At 42.6% G+C, this 23,416-nt stretch overlaps 2 protein-coding genes across 2 annotated transcripts in view; one reads left to right on the top strand and one right to left on the bottom strand.

Annotated features, from left to right (window-relative positions):
- The first annotated feature begins 1,846 nt into the window (after window positions 1-1,846).
- Window positions 1,847-21,380, top strand: hs3st3b1b (heparan sulfate (glucosamine) 3-O-sulfotransferase 3B1b). Its single transcript, XM_075458172.1, has 2 exons — window positions 1,847-2,703; window positions 18,214-21,380. The coding sequence occupies exons 1-2, from the start codon at window positions 2,123-2,125 to the stop codon at window positions 18,830-18,832; spliced, it is 1,200 nt and encodes a 399-aa protein (XP_075314287.1). The 5' UTR covers window positions 1,847-2,122; the 3' UTR covers window positions 18,833-21,380.
- Window positions 11,461-23,416, bottom strand: part of cdc42ep4b (CDC42 effector protein (Rho GTPase binding) 4b) — a 204,635-nt gene continuing 192,679 nt past the window's right edge. The window contains exon 3 of the transcript XR_012768725.1: window positions 11,461-11,470. The gene's annotated coding sequence lies outside the window, so the exon portion shown is untranslated. The remainder of the gene's footprint in view (window positions 11,471-23,416) is intronic.

Below are 23,416 nucleotides of genomic sequence, written 5' to 3'. Positions count from 1 at the left end.
ATAGTTGCAGCAATCCTAAGGCAATATTTGGAGTGGAACTCCACAACCTGCGGTGTTAAACTACCCCCAGGGGTCCCTGCTGGAGAATTGGTAAGAAGGGTCTTTGACGTCAAGTGCACGGGGAAACGTTTGCATAAAAGTCGCTGTTGGACGTGAAGACGAGCACCAAGTCCACTGTGACTTTTCAGCAAAGATATTACACAGCCTTACACGACCAAGGGCCACCCGAAGACAAACATTTTCTCTGAGATTAAAGTTGTTTTGCGTGACACTTGGGCCGCAGTTTGACCCCGTTATCTCCATTTTCTGACTATATCACAGGCAAAGGGACTCAAGTTGGCCCTGCTTATTCGTGTGAAATTACAACCATCTTGTTTAGATTTGGCTCCGAAATCCAGGCTCGAGTGGTCGCTCGTTTAAAAACATGAAAACACGAGGCTGAGGTTTAGATGACAGATCTGTTTGTGAGCCACGTGGAAAGGCTGTTTCGTTCATGGTGTTTGCAATGTTTGCAGTGAGTCTCACTTTTCTGAGCTTTTCTAAACATGTGAGGTAAAGTCATAAGAGTGAGCCTGCGTGGGTTTGAAGACTTAATTATGTCAGCAGAATAAGAAAAAAAGAGGAGGGGCACGTCGCTCCACGCTCTGGACGCGCAGCTTTTTAATATGACACAGACTTTCTTTGCCATGAATAAAGTTCTTCAGAGGAAACACCCAGGACTTTTATTTATTTATTAATTTATTTCGTGACCGTAAAACACAGAAGATTGAAAAATGTGTGATTCCCAATCAACCCGATTTCTCTTTAGATAAGTTTTTTGGGTTCAAATAGGGTGGTGATAATAATAATAATTTTAAAAAAAGGGACAGAGATGTGGAAGAGCGTTGCTTCCATAAAGCAGATTATTTTTTAATCATATCAAAAGAGGAAAGAGACTCATTGCCCGCGGAAATGAATCAAACATGTGAAGGAGTGGGCACTTTTGTACCCTATAGCCTACAGTTTCCTTCATACTTTCCTTAGTATGATGCAAATGAACACGTGGATTTGACACACTCGTAAGAAGAAAATCTAAAATATTTAGCATATAGGCTACCTTTCAATAATAATAATAATAATAATACGATGTTAATAAGAACAATAGTAATGATTCCATAAGAATTTGCCGTTTTGATAATCACGGACAAATTGAATTACAAATAATTTAATTAACTAAAACAATTCACATTTATAGTCTGTTTGTCTTTAGCACTCTCTGTAACTGACCCCTCCGTTGTTTGCCAGAAAATTTCAAAAGCAGTAAAAACTGTCTAAATTATTTTTTTAAATTCTGCAACTATAGGCCTAACAGTTGCATTGACTATATGTACGAGCACTCGGGTTAATTATTTGCGATAGTTTTTCGTGAATCCACGACTTCCAATAAAATGTATTTCGGGGTTCTTTTTATCTGTTTATTTGTCTTTTTTAAATATTGTTACTGAAATGGTGGATAAATTAAATGGCATGTTTGAACGTGTCAAAATAAACCAGACTGAGACGTTGCAGGTTGTTTACACACCTCTGAATAATAAGCCCGCGAGGGGGAACTCAGAAACCTCAGTTAATTGCCAAATAAGAAAGTTTTCCAAACTCTCAGCAGAGTCCCGACACACGCTTCATTTCCATACCGAGGATCCCACGGTTGGGACCGCCCACTCTCCCCTCCCATTGGCCCGCTTATATCAACAAACGGCCGGCATATTTACATTCGGCGCTGCCATTGGCTGCCGCCACCGTCACTCTCGCTCGTGCCCCTGTATAAGCTCTCCGGCTCGACCAGCAGCTGTAACAAACCTGTGATGAGGCTGCAGCGGCACCCGGGAGCGTCTGTTGCAGCTCAAGACTTTTCCCGATTTTAGCCACAATTATGAAAAATAAATTCCTCCATGCCTTTTATTCACGGATATACCCATCGGCTCGACCACATTTAGATTAGTTTCAGTCTGCTGTTATTTGTCACATTTATTTATTTTTAGTCGAAGGTGATCATGTGCGTAATTTTGCTAGGGTTGCAGAGGTGCCACCGGGAGTGAGTTAGGCAATATGCGCCGCTGGGATTTGATTTCCAACCGAAAGGCTTATGGAATATAGCCTAGTTTGCCACAGTTTGTATGCCTTCTGGTCCAGCCCTGTGAAGAAGAAACTTATCCTGCTCAGCATCATGTTTTTAATCTGGGTATACATGCTGTACTCCTGCGTAGGCTACTGCTCCAGCATGCCAAGTCTGGTGGTGGAGGGTTACCGGGGCAAGGAGACAGGTTCGGCTGTGGGCAAGAGGACAGAGAGCAGCAGGGTGGACCTGGTGTCGAGACTGCTTGCCAACCCGCAGCCGTGGGAGGATATAGAGAGCGACTACGAGGAGCCGTCCATCAGGACCGCCGCGTCCAGAGACCTGCTCAATAACGAGCTGGACGCGGACAGAACCGACGACTGGGACGAGATGCGCGGCGAGCAGCAGAGAGAGCCGGACCCGAGCGCCATGTCCAGCTTCTCCAACGGCTCCGGGAGCAAGAAGCTGCCGCAGGCGATCATCATCGGGGTGAAGAAAGGAGGGACCCGGGCTCTGCTGGAGTTCCTGCGGGTACATCCAGACATCAGAGCCGTGGGAGCGGAGCCGCACTTCTTCGACCGCAACTACGAGAACGGGCTGGAGTGGTACAGGTAAAACTGCTTCATTCATTTCATGCAATGGCCACTTCATATGCCTCAAAGAAAGAATGCAACGACTTTGGGGATTTTAGACGCTTTTCTTACCTCAATTGGAAGAATTTAGGGAGGTATTGGCCCCGCAGTCCTGCAATTGAGAGATCGTATCATCAGTCGACCATCATGGCCAAAGATCCGTCTTATTATTATTATTGCACTACTAATGTATTATCGTTCCAGAGAATTTTTTAGGTTATTTGTTTTCCCCTCAGTGGGATATTAGCTCAGTCTGATGGACTCTACTGATATGTGGTTAACGTGGAATTGGTTTATTAGGATTTTACGCTCGAAAAGTTTGCATTTCAATCATTTTCCGGCAAATTTGAGGTTTATTGAAAGTTAGATTTATTAAGCAAAAAACAAACAGGCGTTTGGTTGTGACCTCTGCTTTGATTGGACTGTTTGCTCCAACAGATTAGACCTTTTTTTGTGATTGTTAACTCCTAATTCTGAGGCGTAATTGCGCATTGCTTTAATCGTGCATTTCAAAGTGTTTTTTCAGAGTATTGACGTTATTAAGCGGAATAATTAGTGCGGTGCGGCCGGGCTGGATCTGCGATGTGCAGTGATCTCTGTTGGACGCAGCGCAACACTGCACCTTCAGCCTGATGCGTCTTCTGTCGAGTTAGATTTCACTTTGTCATTTTAGGAGCACGGTACGAATTTCTGGATAAAAACAACCCTGAATCTGTGTCAAACTGTGCTGCTTTTAAATCTGTTATGTGCCTACTTTTACATCTTGGTGATGAAATCTGACCAAAGTTAACACTTTTTTGACCACAGTTTGTTCAAATATGTTTATTAAGATCCAAATCTGAAAAAAAAACATTTGTGCGAAAAAAAATGTATAGTTTAGAGATTTTTGTCTGGTAGGTTATGTACTCTAATCGTCGGTTCTGAACGGCTTTATGTAGTTTGGACCCTTTCTTGTGTTGGTCAGGCCTAAAGGCTGTGAGAGGAGGGGATCTACAAGACAAAGTGGGGAGCCTTTGTAGAACCAACCGTCTTCAGAGGTCGATAAACTATCTTTATCCTGTTCATTTACATCACAAAGTGCTAATATAATGAGCAGAGGGACTGTTGAGCTTAATTACCGCACTTGGCTGGTCACAATACAGCAGGCTTTATTAAAAGAAATGAAAATAGAATGGTCTCTACTTGAGTTTAACACATTTCCTATCAGTTTTTAGTGGGATTTTTTTTATTTTTTTATTTTTTTCAGCTTGAATTACCCCAGTGGTTGATTAGACTGGTCATTTGAGCAAGCTGGTTTTATTGCCTAATCAAGGTTAAATTATTGCCAATAAGCACTCAGATAGCCCAGTCAATTTATTGACTGGCTGTTGAAATGATGTAGAAATCCAATTTCATTTGCAACCATTTTCTTAACCCATTAAAATGTAATGTTATTTTTTTGGCCACTACCGTTTGTGATTGTGTGCTTTTCTTTTGCCCCTAAACCTAAAAGAGGGGCAGCTCATCTGTTTAAAACCTTTCCTGACAGTCCATATTACCAACTTTAATCTAATTTAATATGCAGGTCTTGGAACACGGAAGGGGGGGGGGGGCAACAGTGTTCAACTTAATCGAGGAGGGAAAAGAACCGAATGTGAACTAAGTGTTGGCAGATTTCAAATACTGGCACCATTCCTTTGGTTGTGCCATGTTTTGTGTGTCTGCTCTGCTACAAAACTGAGATTTACTGCAACCAAATGTGCTGCTTTTGGTTTTTAGGCAAGCCGTTATTCAACCCAACTTCCATCTACGGAGTTTCCAACTTTTCTGGACTCAGAACTGGGGGAAAAGTGTCTGCTAGTTTTTAGGCCATGAAATCTAATACTTTTTAAGCCGCTCAAAGAAGTCTCGACTCCACTTTTTCTAACAGAACGGAGGCTCGCACACAAGCGTTCACACACATGATTTATCTGTAATTTTGCCTTTCGAAACAAAGCACATTTTAGAGCGCTTGAGCTGATACTCTTTATGATATGAGGCGTTGTAGGGTTTCTGCCACACAAACATCCATTCACTCGCTTTCCGCTGGCAGAAGGTCAATTGTGGCACAGTGAAATGTCATGACAAACTTTTATGCAGTAAAAAGAGTATGTCGCAGTGAAACAGCCAGTGTTAGAAGTCCCTGTAGTGGGGGAATTTTTTTTTTTTCATGTTTCTTTTTCTTGCATAAGGATGAGCAGAGAAAGGAACTCACACTTAATTCATTACTGATCCTATTAACTGTCCCATTAGGGCCAGATACTGGAGACAACTTGGGAGAGAGCAATGGAATTTTCCACACAGGAGCAAAATTGTGTGGCATTGAAATAAAGTCTGTGGGAATCAGATCTGATCGCGGTCAATTATGGAGACGGTTAGGAGTGTGTTTGTGTCTGCGTTGTGCAACTCACTTCTCCTTGTTTGTTCATTTGCACAATCGCCCCGCCGTCCCCTTTTGTAGCTAGCTTTCACCATCCTCGCCTCCCCCAATGGACACGCATTTAGGACTGGAATTTCACCGAGTAAATGCAGCCATAGAGAGCAGAAAATAGTCGAGGAAGCAGCAGAAGGAGAAAGTTCAAAATGAAAGGACGGGCAGATAACAAGTCTTTTTGTGGATTTCTGATGTTCTTTGTAAGTCTTTATTTGTGCCAAAGACAAACAGATGATTCATGCGTTTGACCGAGGGGTCCTTGTATCAGGAGGTACACATTTTCACAGTGAGGTCATGCATGAACTGGCCCGAAAGAAAACACACACACACACACACACGCACATAGAAAGACAGTCGGAGCTCAACAGGCTACTGTGACTGAATGTGAACAGGAAGGTTCATTTTTTTTCTGTTTGCACCTGTTTCATGGTGTGAAAAGTTGAAGAAAGTGCAACTGGAGTTATCTGATAACAATGAAAAAAAAAAAAAACTACTTATCTTAAGCACACACATGAACGGCACATGCTTATTCCTGAAAGGCTAATCAGAATGAAAGCTCAGAGGAAGCAGTGGGATTATTTTGTGCAGCAGTATCTTTAGCAGTTTTTGTGTACTTTTTAATCCTCTGACAGACAATTGGTGATTTTGAAATGTAGTTGATTAACAGGAGAAACAAGGAATATTTAGCTAATAACAAAAAGAACAGAGCAGACGCAGAATAAAACCAGATAGAGATAATTAGCAGAACTGACTAATTTTAAAGCTGAAGAAATTATGGATTTTTAAAAAATGTCTTTTGACTTGGGTTCTTTAGACATTTTTTGAGTTTGTCCCAGAGTTTAGATATTTAAGCGTTTCTAATAGCAGTATATTAGAAATCATATGTGACTTTGGATCTTGCTGCTGCACAAACAAATCAACTGAAAGCTTCCACTCGGCTGCTGTTTTCCCAAACAAAAGCCATTTTATTTACTTCTAACTCTTGTTGACGGGAGTCCTCATCTTGTCCTGTCAGTCTGTGGTGCACGTTGCTCTCTTCATATTCCATTTAGCCGTATTGGCTCTGAAAGGGCTTTGATATTTAATTGCTGCGCTGTGGTTTTGCTGTCGTGTCGCGGGCTCTGGTCTGAGCTCGCTGTCAGGGCCAGGCAGCACTGCCACTGTTGCTCCTCCCTCTGAGTGGCTGCAGCATTAAACAAGAAGCTGTACATGTGCTGGGGGAGAGCGCATTTAGAGAGTTGTGGTGGTGTGAGATTGACTTTATATGATGGTGGTGTTATATTTTTCTGTTGTGGTGTTAAATTTAACTGGGACACATTAGCAGTTGTCAGTCACTTGCTGATCTCTGCACTAAACGTGTTCAAATTGTTGCTTCTGGTTCTGAATTCAGAGAACTGGTGTGTGAGAAATGACGCAACGGATAAACTGGGGGCCGCACAGTTAACCGAACAGGATTACGTGTTGTGGGTTTTAGTTTATAATCAAAGGTTAGGCTCCAGTTACTGTCAAGAGACCGGCGGGGTTGAGTTGGCGCCATCCCTGAGCAGGATGTCTCTCCGGTCAACCTTTGTATCTCGACTGTGATAAAACTCCGTGGAGGTAAACAGACTTACAAAGCAGCGTCAGCAGACGCTACTTATAGAGCTACAAAAGGACAAGTGGAGCATTGTTGAAAAAGGGGGCTCCCAAAAGGAAAAAAAAAAAACATGTCCCACTATCAGACTTGGCTTGCTTGCGGAAGTCTGTGCCGTTTGAAAGCCGTTATCTGTCTCCACCCCCAGTGGTTGATCTGGAGTCGGAGTCGGCCTCCAGCTCATGGCCATGTCGGGGACAGTTCCGGATGGGTGCACCTCCTTTTATCTGCTCGCCGCAGGAGTGCTCCTATTTCCATGTAGGTGACCCATACATTCTGTGCTCCCACTGACCTCGCCCTCCTTCCTTCCTCTCAACGGCCAAAGAGGCCACCTGGTTCTATAGAGCATCAGTGAAAGGCACCAAGCCAACAATGCACCTACTGCTGATGTTTGCATACATGGTGGAAAGTCTGAGGTGTTTCTCAATTTGAACAGGCTCAGCTGTGAAACCACAAATAATCTTCATCTGCCGTCACAAAAGATTGAAACACTCAGACGGCGTACACAAATGTCACTGTGGCCTGGCTCCTCTGGGATAGCTGGTATTGATTGGTCAGGCCTGATTGGAGGTAATGTTTAGAGATGGGTTAAGGGCCTTTGACTGGGGTCAGGCCCACGTCTGCTCACTGACAGAGTCTGTGTGTTGACCATCTGCAGAGCTACAGAAAGCCGCTGGAAGCTGCAAGCCCCACTGGGGATTTTAGAGTTTCTGGAAGACAATAGTTTGACAGCACAGTTCTGAAACCTCAGCGGAGTTATGCAAATGAGAACGATTTTTGAGAAGTCAGTGAGCAGTAAACCTTTCATTTTTCTTATCCAGTTGTGCGGAGGACAATGCTAAATTCAGATGATAAGATACTTTGGCCCCTCTGATTGCTTCCTGATTCTGGAACTCCGCGGCTCCTCCGGGACTGAGCGCCTGGCCAGCCAACCGTACAGCTGACAGCAGGTTCACATCCTCTGCTCAAATCCTCAATCACAGAGGCCAACATAAAAACAGGCCCTGTGCCTCTCTGCCGGCTAAACTTCCACCTCCCAGTTCCTCCCTCCAACATCACCCCCCCCACACACCAAACCCTGTTCCACATTCTCCAGCTGTGCACTTGCGTCGCTGATGTGTAAGAATAGTGTCACATGTCATGCTCAGTTTGTCCACTTCCTGGGCGGGGCCCACTACAGGCCTCACTGACCACTCTTCTTTTGGTCAGTGTGGAGGCAAAGAGGCCCTCTCACCCCGCTGCCTAAGCTGGCATGGCCCGTTTGAGAACACACAGTGACAGGGGGTGGAGAAACAGAAAAGGCAGCTTTCATTCCCAAATTACAACCGGTTAATAGTGAAAGGAGAGACCTGTGGAGAGGGGAGTGGCAGCGCTGTGCTGTGTCGGCCTGCCCCCCCACCCTCCTCCTGTTGGTGTCCAGTGACACACCGGAGAAGACAATATGGCCACCTCCTGCTGAAGCAGAGAATGAAAGAGGAGCCTGACAGGAAGTTGCCGTCAGAGATTCACATACTCCTGACTTCACGAGAAGGGCGCGAGCAGAAAAACACAGACATTTCAAAAAGTGCAAACTATTGTTTGTGCTCGTTCACTCTGGGAGAAGACTCATGTGACTGCTGGTGTGGGTTCCCTTTGTGTTCTCACCCTTCAAGGATGAAGTCAAAGTATTACAAGACCGACAACAATAGCATCCTTACAGACAAGTCTAATGAAGTAGTTTTGAAAGGGGAAAGAAATTGTAAGATGGAGAATGCAATGAACAAGCCCTCCTTCTGTGCGATGTGTGAATTAGTCCCTTTTAATGAGGTGATAATTTGGGTGTTGGTACACATGTCAGCATAGAGCCAGACATTCTTGTCCCTTTGGAGGAAATGGTCATTCCTTGCTGCTAGATAAACATTTTTTGGCAAAAAGACTTCACCTGGAGGCTGGGGAGCACAAAACACCAATATGATTTTCTTAATCACTCACTGTTACCCTCATTAAAGATAGATTAGTTATAGAAATGGCCTCTTCTTTCCTACGAAAGCAAAGAAAGAAAGGTAGTTGGAGGAAGAGGAGAAACTGCTGTCTGATGACTGCAAAGCTGCACTTGTCCCAGGTATTACGTCCCAGAGGTAACCATTAGGGTGTTGGAGAGTGTGTTTGCCTGTGGGAGAGGATACACACACAGACGGAGAGCGACCGAGGTCCCCCTGAGCTTTCCATTAGCCTGGCAGTAAAAGAGCAGAGCTCATTAGAAGCCCTGAGTCGTCTCTCCACCCTGGCTGCTCGACACTAGTCGCTCCCTCCATTTAGATGTACTCCCAGTGCTGTCGGTTTGCTCATAAGAGCTGTTAAAAACACTCCAGCTTAGCTCTAAGACAACCTGGCCACACTCCACTCAGTGCCAATTATTTTGCAGCATGTGTAGTTTTTCGCTTTCTCCTTTAACAGTTTGAATCAGCAGGAAATCTTGGAAACGGACGCACCGATGACGCTTTGATCAAATCTCACGAATATTTATGTGGAATATCTTCTCTGACTTTACATTTTACTCCAAAATACAGAAAAGAAGGCAACTGAAATGCTTTTAATGTATTTATGTGAATTGTTTTTAAGGAAACCGGCTGTGCCTTTGTTTTTCCCCTTAGAATGCTTTTCTTGATTTCATTTTAGAACGATTTTTGATTGAACACAGATGTAGGCTATTTAATTTATACACATTTGAATTTGATTTAATCAGATTAAATCATTCTTTTTGAAATAAGACATTTAGAGCAAGTTAGAAGTTCATCAAATTGACATAATTTAACTGTCGGTGTGCTTTTTAACAAAAATCCTGGACCATGTGTGACTACATCCACGTGGTTACCACAGCATTATTGAGTAAATAGTTACTGCTGGTGCACTGGGAGCTAAAACTCATCTACATAACAACCGAAAAACACAGGAACAAAACAACAAACAACATTTAAAAAAGCACCAGAACAAAAACAACATTTCACAAATTTCTGAAATATTCTGTTTTCTGTTTTAGAGAAGCTTGCATTCAACATATGAGAAGGCATAAAAACCAATAAAAAAAATCACAGCAGCGAAACCAAAACATGACAGGGAAACCAAAATACATCTACACAATTCAAACAAAACTAAAGCCAAAGAAATGACTCTTCAGAAAAACAACAAAATGAAAAATATGACATTTCAGAAAACTCAATGAAACAAACAAAAAAAAAAAACATATTTTGGAAAACAGACCCTTTAACCAGAGAAAACAACAGTAAATCCAGTAACACCAGAGAAAATTGGAAAACTCTCCAATAAAACAGCAAATATTTCAGAAAACACACAAAAAATAACAATGAAACAATAATTGCTTTTCAGAGAAAACACGACTTCTAAATCAAAACTTTTTCTTAAACCTTTTTTCTGAAATGTTCTTTTTTGGTACTTTGTTCAGCATTGTTTCCATCGTTGTTTTGTGATTTCTTTCATGTCGCTTTGCCTTTAACGCCTTCTCTGGTTTATTGTGGTTTCTGAAATATCGTTTGGTGCTTGTCGTGTTGTTCAATTCTTTGTAGTTTTTTGCACCGCGTCACCACAGTTCACCACACATTCCCAAAATGAGAACATGCCCTTTTGTTTCACTCTACCATAGGCCGTAAATGCAGCTAAAAAGATGCATTCTGCTGCACGTCTGCTCAAATGTGACACGTATGCCCACCATCCACCCCAATTACCTTTTCCCCATGCGGCCTTTCGTTGAAAAAAAAAAAATAAATAACCATTGAAAAACAACATTTAGTTGTACTGAAACTGAATATCTATAAGGGTTGTTGTCTTCATGGTGCTCTGAGATATTATAGAAGACGACAAGTCGGCTCAAATCCAAAGAAAAGTATAGGATTACCTGAGGAATGCTAATGCCACACTTTCCTTCTCTGAAAGGAGCAGGTTAATTGTCACCACCGGTGCTGTCTTATTCATTATAGCTAATTATATGTTGGGCGTCAGGCTGTCTTTAGGAATTTGTAAAGCATTAACCTGTAACGACAGCTGCAGAGTGAGTAATGAAGGCAAAATAATAACCCAAACACCCAAGAAGAAGGTTTTCTGCTCACTGAGTGACATACAGTAGAGAGGAAATCCCCTCTCGCTTGCACACACTCTGTAGTTCACCTGTCTTCAAAAAGGTGTGCAGGCAGTTACGGATGACAGCCAATTCAAACAGGATGCAAAGCAGCTCACTCGCTCCCTCTGTCTCCATGTGTGCACGTCTAGGGAGTGGGGGTGGTGGCATGTATGTTCTTCTCGAGTCTGTTTCATCTTTTATTCATCTTTGCTGTAGCTAGATCAAGGAGTCATGTGCCTCCTGATGCATGTCAAGTGTCAGGAAATCAGTCAGAATGGCTGATTCTGCCTACACACCCACACAACACAACAACACCCTGAAAAGCCCACTCACTCGCACACACTCGCACCCACACACAAGTCTTCACCTGCAGCTTTCCGTTGTTGTTTGTCCTCATTGTTTCCTTTTTCATTCTTTTCTCACTCTTTCACAGTTTGTCGGTTTATTTCGTCCCAGCTGTCAGCCCGTCGCGCCCTGATGCTGATGGAGTGTTGGAATGTGTGGCTAGCTCCGGGCTAACACCTTCAGCAAACATGCTGAGCAAACACTCTGATTAGAGGGGATTACGAGTGCTAAGCAAATTCTGGGTAATATCACCAAGTGGTGGATTTCAAAGGGTGTGTGTCTGCTGGCCGAGGCCTGATCGTTGTGGCAGTATCAGATGACTCGGCATCTATGGCGTGCCAAACAAAGTGGTGAGATGTTGTGTTAAGTGTCACCAAAACGACTGGATCTTTCATCTTTTTTTTTTTTTAAGCCAGCCAAATGAAGCTTTCTGGGCAACATCTTTGAAAGGAAATACAAGAAAAGAAAAAAAGGACGGCACTTCTGAAGGAATGCTGTTTCCCAATTCATGAGGGGACGGGAGGGAGGTATTGCTATTTTCTGCTCTCTGCCATCCCTTTCACCAACTCCTCTGTTTTATTTATGCCACATGGTGTGCTCCCTCGCTTCGCTGCAGGGTTATTAACGCTCAGTAATTCCAGACAGCCGTCAATGGCCGCAGGCTGATGTGATTCCAGGCCTGCAAAGATCCCTGTGGCTCCACACATTCTTGCGTCGCTTCGCAAAGGTGCCAAATAGCAACAAATATTCTTAAAAGCAGATTCTTGGAGTGGGGAAAAATGATAGTTGCCTATAGATTGAATAATTTGTGCTTGTCACGGCTGTATGGTACTGCCCATCACAAGGCAACCACGATAGTGTCAGAAAGGAATGTCTCAACCTCACTTAAGTATTTTCAGGACCTACAGTAACAGAGGGAGACTGACATGCAGCCCATAACATTATATGTGGTGGTTAGTTTCTATTTATTTGTTCTACTATACTAGTGTCTGATGTTGCCTCCAAAACCAGTCTGGGTTTGAGCCCAAAACTGGCCTGTATGGTCTGTGACCGCAAAGCCCGACTCCCCTTCTCTTGCTTGTTGATTCATTGTCTCTGTCATTCACTTTCCCCCCTCCTACACACTCTTTTACACACACACACACACACACACACACACACGCTCAGGCTGTAAGAAGCTCCACTCTGATGTATCGTGCTGCAACTCCCTGATTTCAGTGAAAAATGATGGATGAACGGGATGCGTATGGCGGGTTAACTGTTTTGTTTACTCGGGAGGTCAGTAGATTCCCAGGCTGCGCTGACATGGTGCAACGTCTTGCGGAGTTCAGGGGTCGGGGAGTTGCATTCATCAACTGCATCAGGACTCCAAAATTCAGCATTAGAGTTTGGGTGTCAGACTGCCAGTGAGTTGCTGTGGAGTGTTCGGCCGTTTCCCCTCATACTCCCTTCTTTTCCCCCTGATAAAGAGCTTATTAGCAGAAATGTTCCACATACTGCGGAAGCAGAGCCTGTAGATGTGGTTTTATTTTTCCAATCGTAACTGAGATCTTCCACTCACATTTTTTTTACTCTGTCTCAATCATTTAGTTTTTAAGTAATTTGAAAAAAAAAATCCAGCCCCGTGTCAGAATGGCCAATGAGCTGTTGGGGAGGCTATAAGGCTTTCTAAACAAATTCTCTGTTTAGCCAAGCAGCACAGATAGAGTAGAAAATTGTATGCAGTAGCACCAGTCATACTGACAGGCATTTTTGACAACAACGTTCACAGTAATCGGAGGAGGAGTTTAGCTGTCAGGCAATTTTCCTCCTTATAGCTGCATGATATGCTCTGTCCTATGTGGGGCTGTGCCATCCAGGTCTGAGTGTGTGATACTAGGCCAGCATGAATTATTAATCCTTTTAGTAGACAGATGATTTGGAGGGGCTTCCACTCAACCACCTTCCTGAGTTTCCAGTGACACCATTATTCAGTGAAGCCCGTTAATTTGAAACCTCAGTCTGATCAGGTTGATGAGGCTGCAGCATTGCACGCAGATGCTAAATATACATGCAGGCATAGAGGCTCATTGAATAGCAAGTGCTGAGGTATGCACACATCCGAACGAAGCCATAGACACACGAGATACACACAGACCCCCTGTCAGCGTACACTCCTGCAAGATCTCAGTTTTAAGGAGGAAACTCTGGTTCTTCTCAGCCAGGAAATGAACTGTCGGAAAGCTCAAAGTGGCCACATACTAACACCTGGACTCCACTTCAAGTGCTTGAAAGAGAGCGCTCTTCTTCTTGTCGACATCGGCGTGGCCCAGAGGACCGCACCGTAAACTATCATCTTTATTCTTTTCATTTACAGCCAAAGTCATGCTCTGTGGTTGGATGTAATGTCAGACTCCAGGCACTGAGGAGTATATTTCAAAATGCCGGCTCCTGTCGGAGCTTAAATGCCACTTTGAAAATATCTGGTGTGCCGGCAGCAGTGTGTATGTCTGCCTCTCTTAATAGTGACCACAGAGTCTGTGTATGTGTGTTGTAAAACTGCACACTAATCGGCACAATTTTTTTATCTACCACCAGTCCATCCATGCGTTCATCTTTTATCATTCATAATCTTTTCCATTGTCCTCCTAAAGACACCAGGAAAGGGATTTACGCACTATCATATCCCATGCATTGTCTTATGAAATGCAAAACAAATGGATTTTGTTCAAGTTTGCACATTATGCTCAAGTGCTCGTCATCTGTTTGGTTGGAAAAAATCAAATTCAGGACACGTTTGACTGTGAATGAACAAGTGGTACTCAACATCCTTATCTGCCAATAAGGAATTAAGCTGTTTCTTTGTATTTCCTGAAAATGCTTAAACATCCAGCACATCAGCTCATGAGAAGGGCTCAGTTAAGAGGCCCTTGTAGAAGAAAGGGAGCCTTTTAGTTCTTCTTCTCCAATTTCCTCCCTCTCCTTCTTCCCACTTGTGAAGTGTCACTTTGCTATCGGACCTCAAGCTCTGATTGCCAGGGGTCGAGTGAACCTTGTAGATCAGTAGTAAAGACAGCAGGCTGACTGGTAGAGTGGAGGCTCTGTCTTAATATAAAAAAAAATTCAAAAACTTTGAGTTTTCAGCACTAGAAGTAAAGTCTCTGCTTGATTTCCTTGAAATAGGATTTATTTAGTCTATTCTGACAGGTTAATTCAGCTTTGAGCTACTCTGTGCACTGTTCGGTGTACACTGTTGTTTTGGGTGGTTTTACCTCCCAGAAGATAACTCACTCCAGGGTCTTCAACCCATAGAAACTGCTCCATCTTTAACCACACCCTCCCTTTTCTGGCGGATACAAAATGTCCTCTTGATTTGTCTGTATTCAAATGCACAAACCCTAATTTGGAATTCAAATGCTTTTCATCATCCAGACATGTGAGACAATTGAAAACCTTTTGTATCAACCAGAAAAATCGACAGACACACGGCAAATGGCTTTTTGCTTTTGTCTATGAGCAAACTAGTCATTTTGTCAGGGATGCTGTGACACGGGCGGCTCAGTGGCAGCCCGTTATCATCAAATCAAACGTGACAGGAGGGAGGCAGAGGCATCAGCCAGAAATAACCCGTTTCCTGCCTCCCGTTTAGCTCCAGTGGGATGAAGTCTCTTTAAAACACAGGCCAAAGGGCCACTTCACCGGCTCTCGTTTGATGCTGTTGGTGACAAGGGCCTCTGCTTTCTGTCTTATCACTGCTTTTGACATGTCTTTAAACTTGGAGATATTCTCAGTGGACAAAGGTGCTGAGAGGCACAAAGAAAATAGGAGTACACCATTAGAAAGCAGAAGCAAACAGGGGAGTAGCTCTGTGTCAAAATAATAGTTATTTACAGTATGATTCCCATAGTAGACATTAGGACCCTGTGGAGTTACTTTTCTCTAAGGGGAGCAGGGTGCTGTTTGCAGAGTAACTTTGGCACACGCTTCCTTTAAGAGCTCTCTAAAAGGCTTCTCTCACTTGAGGTTGAAAGATGGAGAAGTGGTCCACTCATCTCCCCCCACCTTCCTCCTCCTCTCTCTGCCCCCTCTCTACCCTGCCCCCATCCCCGCCCCTCTGCCCTGACCACTGCCCTGCTCACCCCTCCGCTCAGGGACAATGGCTCACTTTGAAAGAAAAGCAGGAAACAAGAGGAGGCCAGTGTCACAGAATTGCCTGTTTGCTGACGGAATCTTTAAAAGCAGCACCTCATAAATCAAAAAAAGAACATAATAGGCATTGTTTCTCCGAGAGATACTTGTCCCACTAAAATTCCCCTCCTTTCTTCCCTTCTACCTTTTTATTTCGGCTTCTTTGGCAGCTAAAGTGAGCAAAGTCAGAGGTGGAGGTTTTTTATTAGAGGGGGCGCTTTTCTTTTGGATTTGGCGCTTTTTTTGGGTTTCCTCACCACTTTCTTTCTTCCTCGCTGCCTGACCATCCCCTTGTTTTATACTTCTGCAACCCCCAACACTAGATGTTACAAAAAGGATTCCCTGAGCTTGGATCAGCATAATCTATCACTATGCACATTGTAACTCAGGCCTCCTCCCTATCTCCATGCAGCATTGTCATGTTGAAATCGGATTAGATGGGGAGCCATTTGCCTCTTCAGTTTGGCCCTGGACTCTTTTTGTATATTGGCACAAGGAATGACAAAAAGCTTGCAGGCACTATCACCATTGTGCATCAAGAGAATGACGAATAGCACGCAGTTTAAGTCGAGCATGTTTAGTTTATACTCGTTGAAGTTATTCAAGAGGCTCTGTATAAACAGTTTGGAATTGTGGCACATCTTCTTGAATGTGCTCATGTGTTGTTTGCATTTCTATCTCCAGAAATGGTTTGTCAGATCTGTCATGCTCTTGCGTAAAAACCATATGCAGTATCTGTTTTGATTCCAATAGTCTATTAATGAGCTTTTGGGAGCAGACTTGCTTTCCCTCTGTCTGCTCCATTCACCCCTCTGATGTGTCAGCAATCAAGATGATGTTATCATAATTAGATCACAGGTGCCGCGTTAGGATTACAGAAATCTGCCAACACCATTTCCCTAAAGCATTAATGCTTTCCTTACATTACCCTGAGTGTTTTCTCTTTTCATGGGGAGATTCTTGCTCGCAAATATGTGCATTGACACAGAGCTGATCTTGCATAAATAAACCATGAGCGAGATGGGCATGAACTAGATTCCAGCGTTTTCATAGTAGAAGCTGAAGCTCTGGGGATGAATCGCAGGCTTCTGGCTTGCACGGAAAGTGTCCTGCATTGTAGTTTCAGCATTTTTTTTTACCTCTCAGTTTGTAAATGTATTGTGTAGGATTACAAGAGATTTGAATGGTATCCGCTGCTACAGTCTTGTCAACACAATGACATATCAGTGTTCAAGCTTTAACAACAAAGGCAGGCTTGGTGGTACAACAGAAATCTTATCTGTGAGAGCGTGTTCAGCCTGATAGATCAGTGTGCTCACTTATCTCTCCCTTCCTCTGTCTTTCCCTCCTTTAAAATGCTTTAAACAGCTTATTTGCAGTTGGATTTTGCTGCATCCTTTTGGTGTATTTATGTCAGCTATCGTCTTTTTTTTTGTTGACTGCGAAGCTGTTTTCACAAATAAAAGAGTCGCCTACCTTTTACATGTAGCACACAACAGGTGAGGTGTCTGAGCAAAGCGTGCAGTAAACTACACCCGTCCTCTTGCTGGGACTTCTGCTGACAATAACCTGCTCTATTCTCACATTACAATGACTTTGTGTTAGGGCGCCGGAAGGGGAAAGTCAGTTGGATGTCTGATCTGACTGTCAAGCACAGCTTTGTCAATTAATGTCTAGAAAAGTTCAGGGTTGTGGTGCTTGTGCAAAACGGGCTTTCATTTAACAGTGCATTTTTCAAACCCTTTCCATCTGTCGAAAACGAGAAACATATTTGATCGCATGTAGATCACACAGGTTGGTTTACGTCCTGGTCTGGCCAGAGGAGGGAAAAGTGATACACTTCTCAATGTCAGTCAAACCGCTCTTATCGCCTCCACCATAATCTAGACTCTGCGGTTGGCCACCGATTCTGAAACCTAATGCGGAGACATCGGAGCACATTCACTTTTCCTCGCAAACCAGTGACCTCTCAAGTACCACTTGATTATATGTCTACATATCTGTATAAGGCTCATCAACAAGCCTTCTCCAAAAAGCCAAACCCACTCTTTTCAAAAAACAGATTTCCTTTCAGTGAGCCTTTCCTCCTTCAGCACTGTTAAGTTTTTTTTTTTTACGTTTTAATTTTCTGTTGGTCAGATGTTGGGTGGGGCACCATGGCACTGCTGTGCCTGAGTCAGCAAGGCATATGGGGTAGTATGAAGAGGGAGGGGCGATTTTAATTGAGTCTGACCACTTTAGAACATTACATCCAGCAGTGAAGTTTGAGGAAAGGCAAGCCAGGGGAGACTTGTCAGATCATGCAATTCTCTCTTTAGGAAAATCTTGTGAAGATTATGAAAAAGAAAAACCTTTTGAGGCTTATGGGAATTATTTACAATGAATATTATTGAGAGATACCAGAGAAAGTTATAATCACTGAAGAGGGGAAGGATTTAGGGGACTGAGCTGAGGTGAGAAAACTCTGCTCTTAATCCCTAATATGGTTGAACTGGAGCTTGGTCATACTCAGAAATTCCTTTAAAAGCACCCCTGTGCAGTAAATAATGATTTTCTGTTTTTTGTCAGGATTGAGATATCTTATGAGTAACTGAGCTCGTTGATGTTGGAGAGCTGCCTGCACTAATAGGTTTTCAAGCTCTATAATAAGGCTAAACAAGCTCAGAGAGTCATTGATTGCAGAACGCAGTACACTCCATCAACTTGATTACATTATGCAAGGCCTTTTCTCCGCTTTACCCTTCTCTTAACCTTCTTTTTGCCTTCTTTTTTTTTCAGGGAGCTGATGCCGAAGACCCTGGAGGGCCAGATCACCATGGAGAAAACCCCCAGCTACTTTGTGACCAGAGAGGCTCCAGCCAGGATATCCGCCATGTCCAGGGACACTAAGTTAATCGTCGTGGTGAGGGACCCCGTCACTCGAGCCATCTCTGACTACACACAGACACTGTCAAAGAAGCCTGACATTCCCTCTTTCGAGAGCCTCACCTTCAAAAACAGGACTACGGGGCTCATCGACACCTCATGGAGCGCCATCCAGATAGGCATCTACGCCAAGCACCTGGACAACTGGCTGCAGTACTTCCCCATGGACCAGATCCTGTTTGTTAGCGGCGAGCGTTTGATCAGCGACCCGGCCGGAGAGCTGGGCCGCGTGCAGGACTTCTTAGGCCTCAAGAGGATCATCACAGACAAACACTTTTACTTCAACCAGACCAAGGGATTCCCGTGCCTCAAGAAAGCAGAGGGCAGCAGCAAGCCGCACTGCCTGGGAAAAACCAAAGGGCGAACCCATCCGAACATTGATCCCGAGGTGGTGCAGAGGCTACGGGACTTCTACAGGCCCTTCAACATGAAGTTTTACCAGATGACAGGACATAATTTTGGTTGGGATTGATGTGGAAGTCACGAAAGACATTTTTTTTTTTCATTTTTGTTAATTTGTTGGGAAGTATTTTTTTTCCTCTGTAATTCAATGGCAAGATGTGGAGATATTGCTATATATATGTAAAATGTACAGAAATCTATTTTATAATAATTTATTTTTATTTCTAAGCAATTAATTCACTAAGCTGCCTAACCATATTTGTATATGACATCTGACCCACATGTTGTTTTTAACATTCCTCATCTTATGTTTGAAATCTCTTGCTCCGCTCATGTGGTCCTGTAAACTCAGTGGATTTACCGGTGCTTCATAATGCAGATAATCAGCAATGACTGTAATAAAAACTAGGGTGAAAATGTAAAAGCGCCACATTACGGGTACAGAGTGCTCACAGAGAAGTGGAGAACACCTATCCATGTGCATCCTCATTTATATTTGCTTCATAACTTTATCTCCAAACTCCTCAAACTCATTCTGTGTGTGATCTTTTTATGTTATGTTTCACATCCTTTTTAAAATCCAGTTTTCATGCACGGGCATTAGCCTAAGCAGCAGATTTCATGTCCCATTCCACTCAATAACAGGTTGATCAATAGCCCTAATAGATAGTCATTGTGTCACTCATGCTTAAAGTATACAGCTGCCCTTTCATTCTCAGCACTCCTTCTGCCTGCTTTAATGAATGACCCATCCATCAAACGTTAAATCCCATCTCGTACCACATAAGGGCCCATGTTAACATTATGCTAATCGGGTAAAGGTAACCGGCAGATCGATCGAGCCTCCACTCTCCAACTCCCCATTAGAAACAGCACTGGCTCAGAGCCAGGCACTTGCCCTGTTAACTCAGTTCAAAGGTCACACAAAGTCTCAATCAAATTTCCTTGAGAGGCATTTGATTTGTTGAGGAGAGCAGAGCAGGAGCTCAGCAGGTCAGTGGGAGTGTGTGTGCCTTGTTTTTCACGGTAACATTTCAGATCTTTGCGTGTGGCAGCAGAGGCATATCTACCAGAAATCGAGCAGAAAGATCAAAAAGATGACAGACAAACAGCAACGAGGTTTCGCCTCACTGAAATGGCGCCTCTTCAAACAGAAAAAGTCCACGAGGCCCCATCTGAGATTGAAGACTAAAGAGATAAAAGGTACAGCAACGGTTATTTGGGAAGCGCTCGCAGCACAGCAAGACTAGCCTCGGGCAGGAATTCAGTGTCTAACCTCTGGTGTCATCAGAAAACCTCATGGGCCATCATGCATGGCCTATATACTTTATGCCTTATTCACCTTTGTCATCCTCACCTTTCACATCTCCACTACAGATCTTCAATCTCTACTTGTTGCCAAAAAAGAAAAGCAAAGAAAAGAAAAAAAAACAACCATGGGTTAATATCGCGTTTCACACAGCTTAGTCTCTACTTGTGCTTTTTCCCCTGCCTTGCCTCTTAGTTTTTCTGTTTCTACTTGAATTCTTGATATGCAAGTGGGATAAGATGTTTGGTTATCATTCTTTGATGTGATGTCTCTGCAGCGGGTGGCGCGCTACAATAAGGGCACGGGGCGGCATTTGTGTCATGCTGCTATATACTGTGCTACACTATGCTATGCATGCTCAGCGTGGTGGTCATTATGTAAATCCAGGCATAATGGGAAGGGATTATCAGCATCCAGAGAAGGGTTTCGTGTGTTTACGCAGAGCCCAGACTGAATGTACACAAGCTATCCTCACATAGAGTTCCTTCAAATCAATTCTAAAGGTCACATTGCCACTTGGTGACACGTTCAATCGGCCCCTTTTTTGCTTTTTACGTTTATAAATATTGTGCCTCTAACTGTCCAATCCAAAACAAAAAACTTGTCATAAAATGAGATAATGACTAATCCAGCTATTTCTCTTATTTTTCTGTTGAAACCAACCACCTGGTTGAGCCCCAAACCAATGGTTGGTGGTGGGAGAAGGAGGCTGTTACACTGTATTTTATTTCATTATTTTTTTTTTATAGTGGTATCCTTTCAATCTGCCTGAGCGATGGTACTCAAAGTGAGATTTTTGTGTGGAGAAAGCCTTCACCTCTCCATCTCTCCTTAGTGCAATCTAAAAAAAGCATTTATTGATGACTTCTCTTAGCAAGCTATCGGATTCTGGAAGGAAAGTCGGACATTTTCCTTCAAACTTGTGGGAGAGCTGCATTTGAATTCTGGCCACGCTCATGTAACTGAGGGGATATCTAAAAAAAATCATTAAAAAAAAACTGCACTCATGGTTTTGCTCCATGGTGCTGCATCGGTTATGGTTGAGTTTTATTCAACCTGTTTTGAGATCTAAGAAATGTTGAAAATGTTTGTCTTATCCACATATGATATGTATTTAGACTAGCAGATCTGTATGTACAAAAATTAAAAAGACATGTAAATCAAGTATTTTGTGGTATGTACATCAAAGGAATTAATTTTACACAGTGCAAAAGCAAAACGGAACAGATGTTTCTAAATAATTAAATGATGAACATTCATAATATTTCTTTGTAAGAAGAAATAAATAAAAGTATCTATTTTACCAAAATTCCTTGCGCCTGACTTTTTATTTCCTTGATTTTTCTTCAAGGCTTTTGGTGTTTCAATAGCACTCAAACGTAACCTTTCTTATAAACAGATGCTATCTACAAAGTGCATTTAGGTTAAATCTAATTAAATGAAAAATCTCTCAAAGGCTGTGACATAAGCAGTTCTCCTACGCCAGGAAAAAATATGTCATCACTCTTGGAGGACGTTCATTTGGCTGTTTTATTTCATAGAAGAAATAAAAAAAAATACAACACAGATATGACCCAAAACCTGAAAATGGAGAATACACAGCAAAACAAAATGAAAACCAAATGGGCAGAGACAGGACTTGATGTTTGTGATCAAAGTGAATGGGATTTAAATCTAGAAAAGCCAAATGTAAACCTTTACTAACACCTAAACATAAGAAAACAAGGTTACAGTGGGCTAAAATTAAGAAGAAAAGGATTGCGGATGATTGGTTGAAAGGGATATTTAGCGATGAATCACCAATCTGCAATTGACAAGGAAATGATGCGAGAAGATGACGCTGGAAATGCACATTTCCACAATCATTAATGGTATGGGGTTGATGTCAGACAAAGGAAAAGGGGAGACACCAGTTATATCCTCTATGCATAGGCAAGGCAAGTTTATTTGTAGAGCATAATTCCTACACAAGGCAATTCAAAGTGCTTTACAGCTACATAAAATTCCAAAAGGCACATAAAAACATTCCATAAAACATAGAAATAATCATTAATTAAATCAATTAAAAGCGAAGAGTGCAGATAAAATACGTTCAGTTGTCACATGCACAGCTAAATAGAACTGTTTCCAGGCTGGATTTAAACATTGTCAGAGTTGAGGCCTGTCTCACATCTTCTGGAAGACTGTTCCAGATGTTGGGAGCATCAAACTGAAACGCAGCCTCACCTTGTTTGGTGAGGAGAACATACAACAGCATACAAAAGGAGAACATGCAAACTCTTCAAATGTCATGCAAAATAGTTTTGTGTCATCTGTGATTTCTTTTCTGACAAAGTAAGGATCTGCCGAGGAGCTGGGCGCCACTCTCCTACTTTGAGTCTGGGTTTTATTCCTGCTGAGCAGCAGCTTCTTTTTTCTCAGCAGTCATGTTGACATGAAATAGTCGATAAACAGATGTTCGAAAGGGAATTGAGGAAGGTTCAGTTCCATTTAGGCTCAGAGCCTTAATTAATGTTATGCGCTTCATCAGAATGGCTTTTGCGCGCTCCGTCGCTGTTAGATGGAAACTTTACTGTACAGAACCAGCTTGTTTAAATCACTGTCCCAAAATAAATTCTGTTAATTTTGCAACTTGAACATTTACAGACCCCCCTCGTTTTTACATTCTTGTAAATATGAATATGTGGGTCCAGTCTGAGCTCATTAGTATTTCACTGTAATGCTAAAACTTTGCTTGGAAGCTCAGTTTAATTTCTCACATGCGGGATCAAAAAAGTTAGGTGTGTAGCTAAACAGTGCAGACACCGCCTTTACACTCTTTTTTTCTGATATATTCATTTTTAAAAAGTATTTAACTGGATATGATACATATTAGCCATTGTTGTCATGCTGGTGTCACACTCCAAACATCTCATGAGACTAAAGTGGAATCATTAGATGAGTCTTCAGCATTATAAAGTACTTTGACAGTGTCCTTGCATTAAGTCAACGACAGGAGAGTGGCTCTCTGTCCTACTGCGAGCAGATATTAGTCTCATGCTGACTCAGATAATTGGTTGGGGGTATTGGTGACTTTGAGGCTGATGCAAGAAATCATCTTCTGTTAGGTTGCACTAGTTTTGGATTTAATGATGACCTTTTTAATCCTTATTCATGCAGTTGTCATACTGTTCTTTGATTGTTTTTCATTAAAAGGTTTACAGACATTTGTAGTTGCTGTTGATATTTGAATATTGTTCGCAGTGCTTAACTCTTAACATAATGTTGCCTTATGTTTCCTATATAGAGAATGGGAGAATTCCCATTCTCTATTTATATCAACAGCTTTTAAATAGATTAAAATCG

This window comes from Odontesthes bonariensis, chromosome 23 (genome assembly GCF_027942865.1).
Source record: "Odontesthes bonariensis isolate fOdoBon6 chromosome 23, fOdoBon6.hap1, whole genome shotgun sequence".
Classification (NCBI taxonomy): Eukaryota; Metazoa; Chordata; class Actinopteri; order Atheriniformes; family Atherinopsidae; genus Odontesthes; species Odontesthes bonariensis.
The sequence above is the reverse complement of the archived record's forward strand: the minus strand, read 5'-3'. Positions and strand labels throughout refer to the sequence as shown.

Excerpts from the sequence above, each read along its gene's own strand:
- hs3st3b1b (XM_075458172.1), top strand. The coding sequence starts at position 2,123 with ATGGAATATAGCCTAGTTTGCCACAGTTTGTATGCCTTCTGGTCCAGC. Across the intron at positions 2,704-18,213 it reads AACGGGCTGGAGTGGTACAG|GGAGCTGATGCCGAAGACCC; the intron begins GTAAAACTGCTT and ends TTTTTTTTTCAG.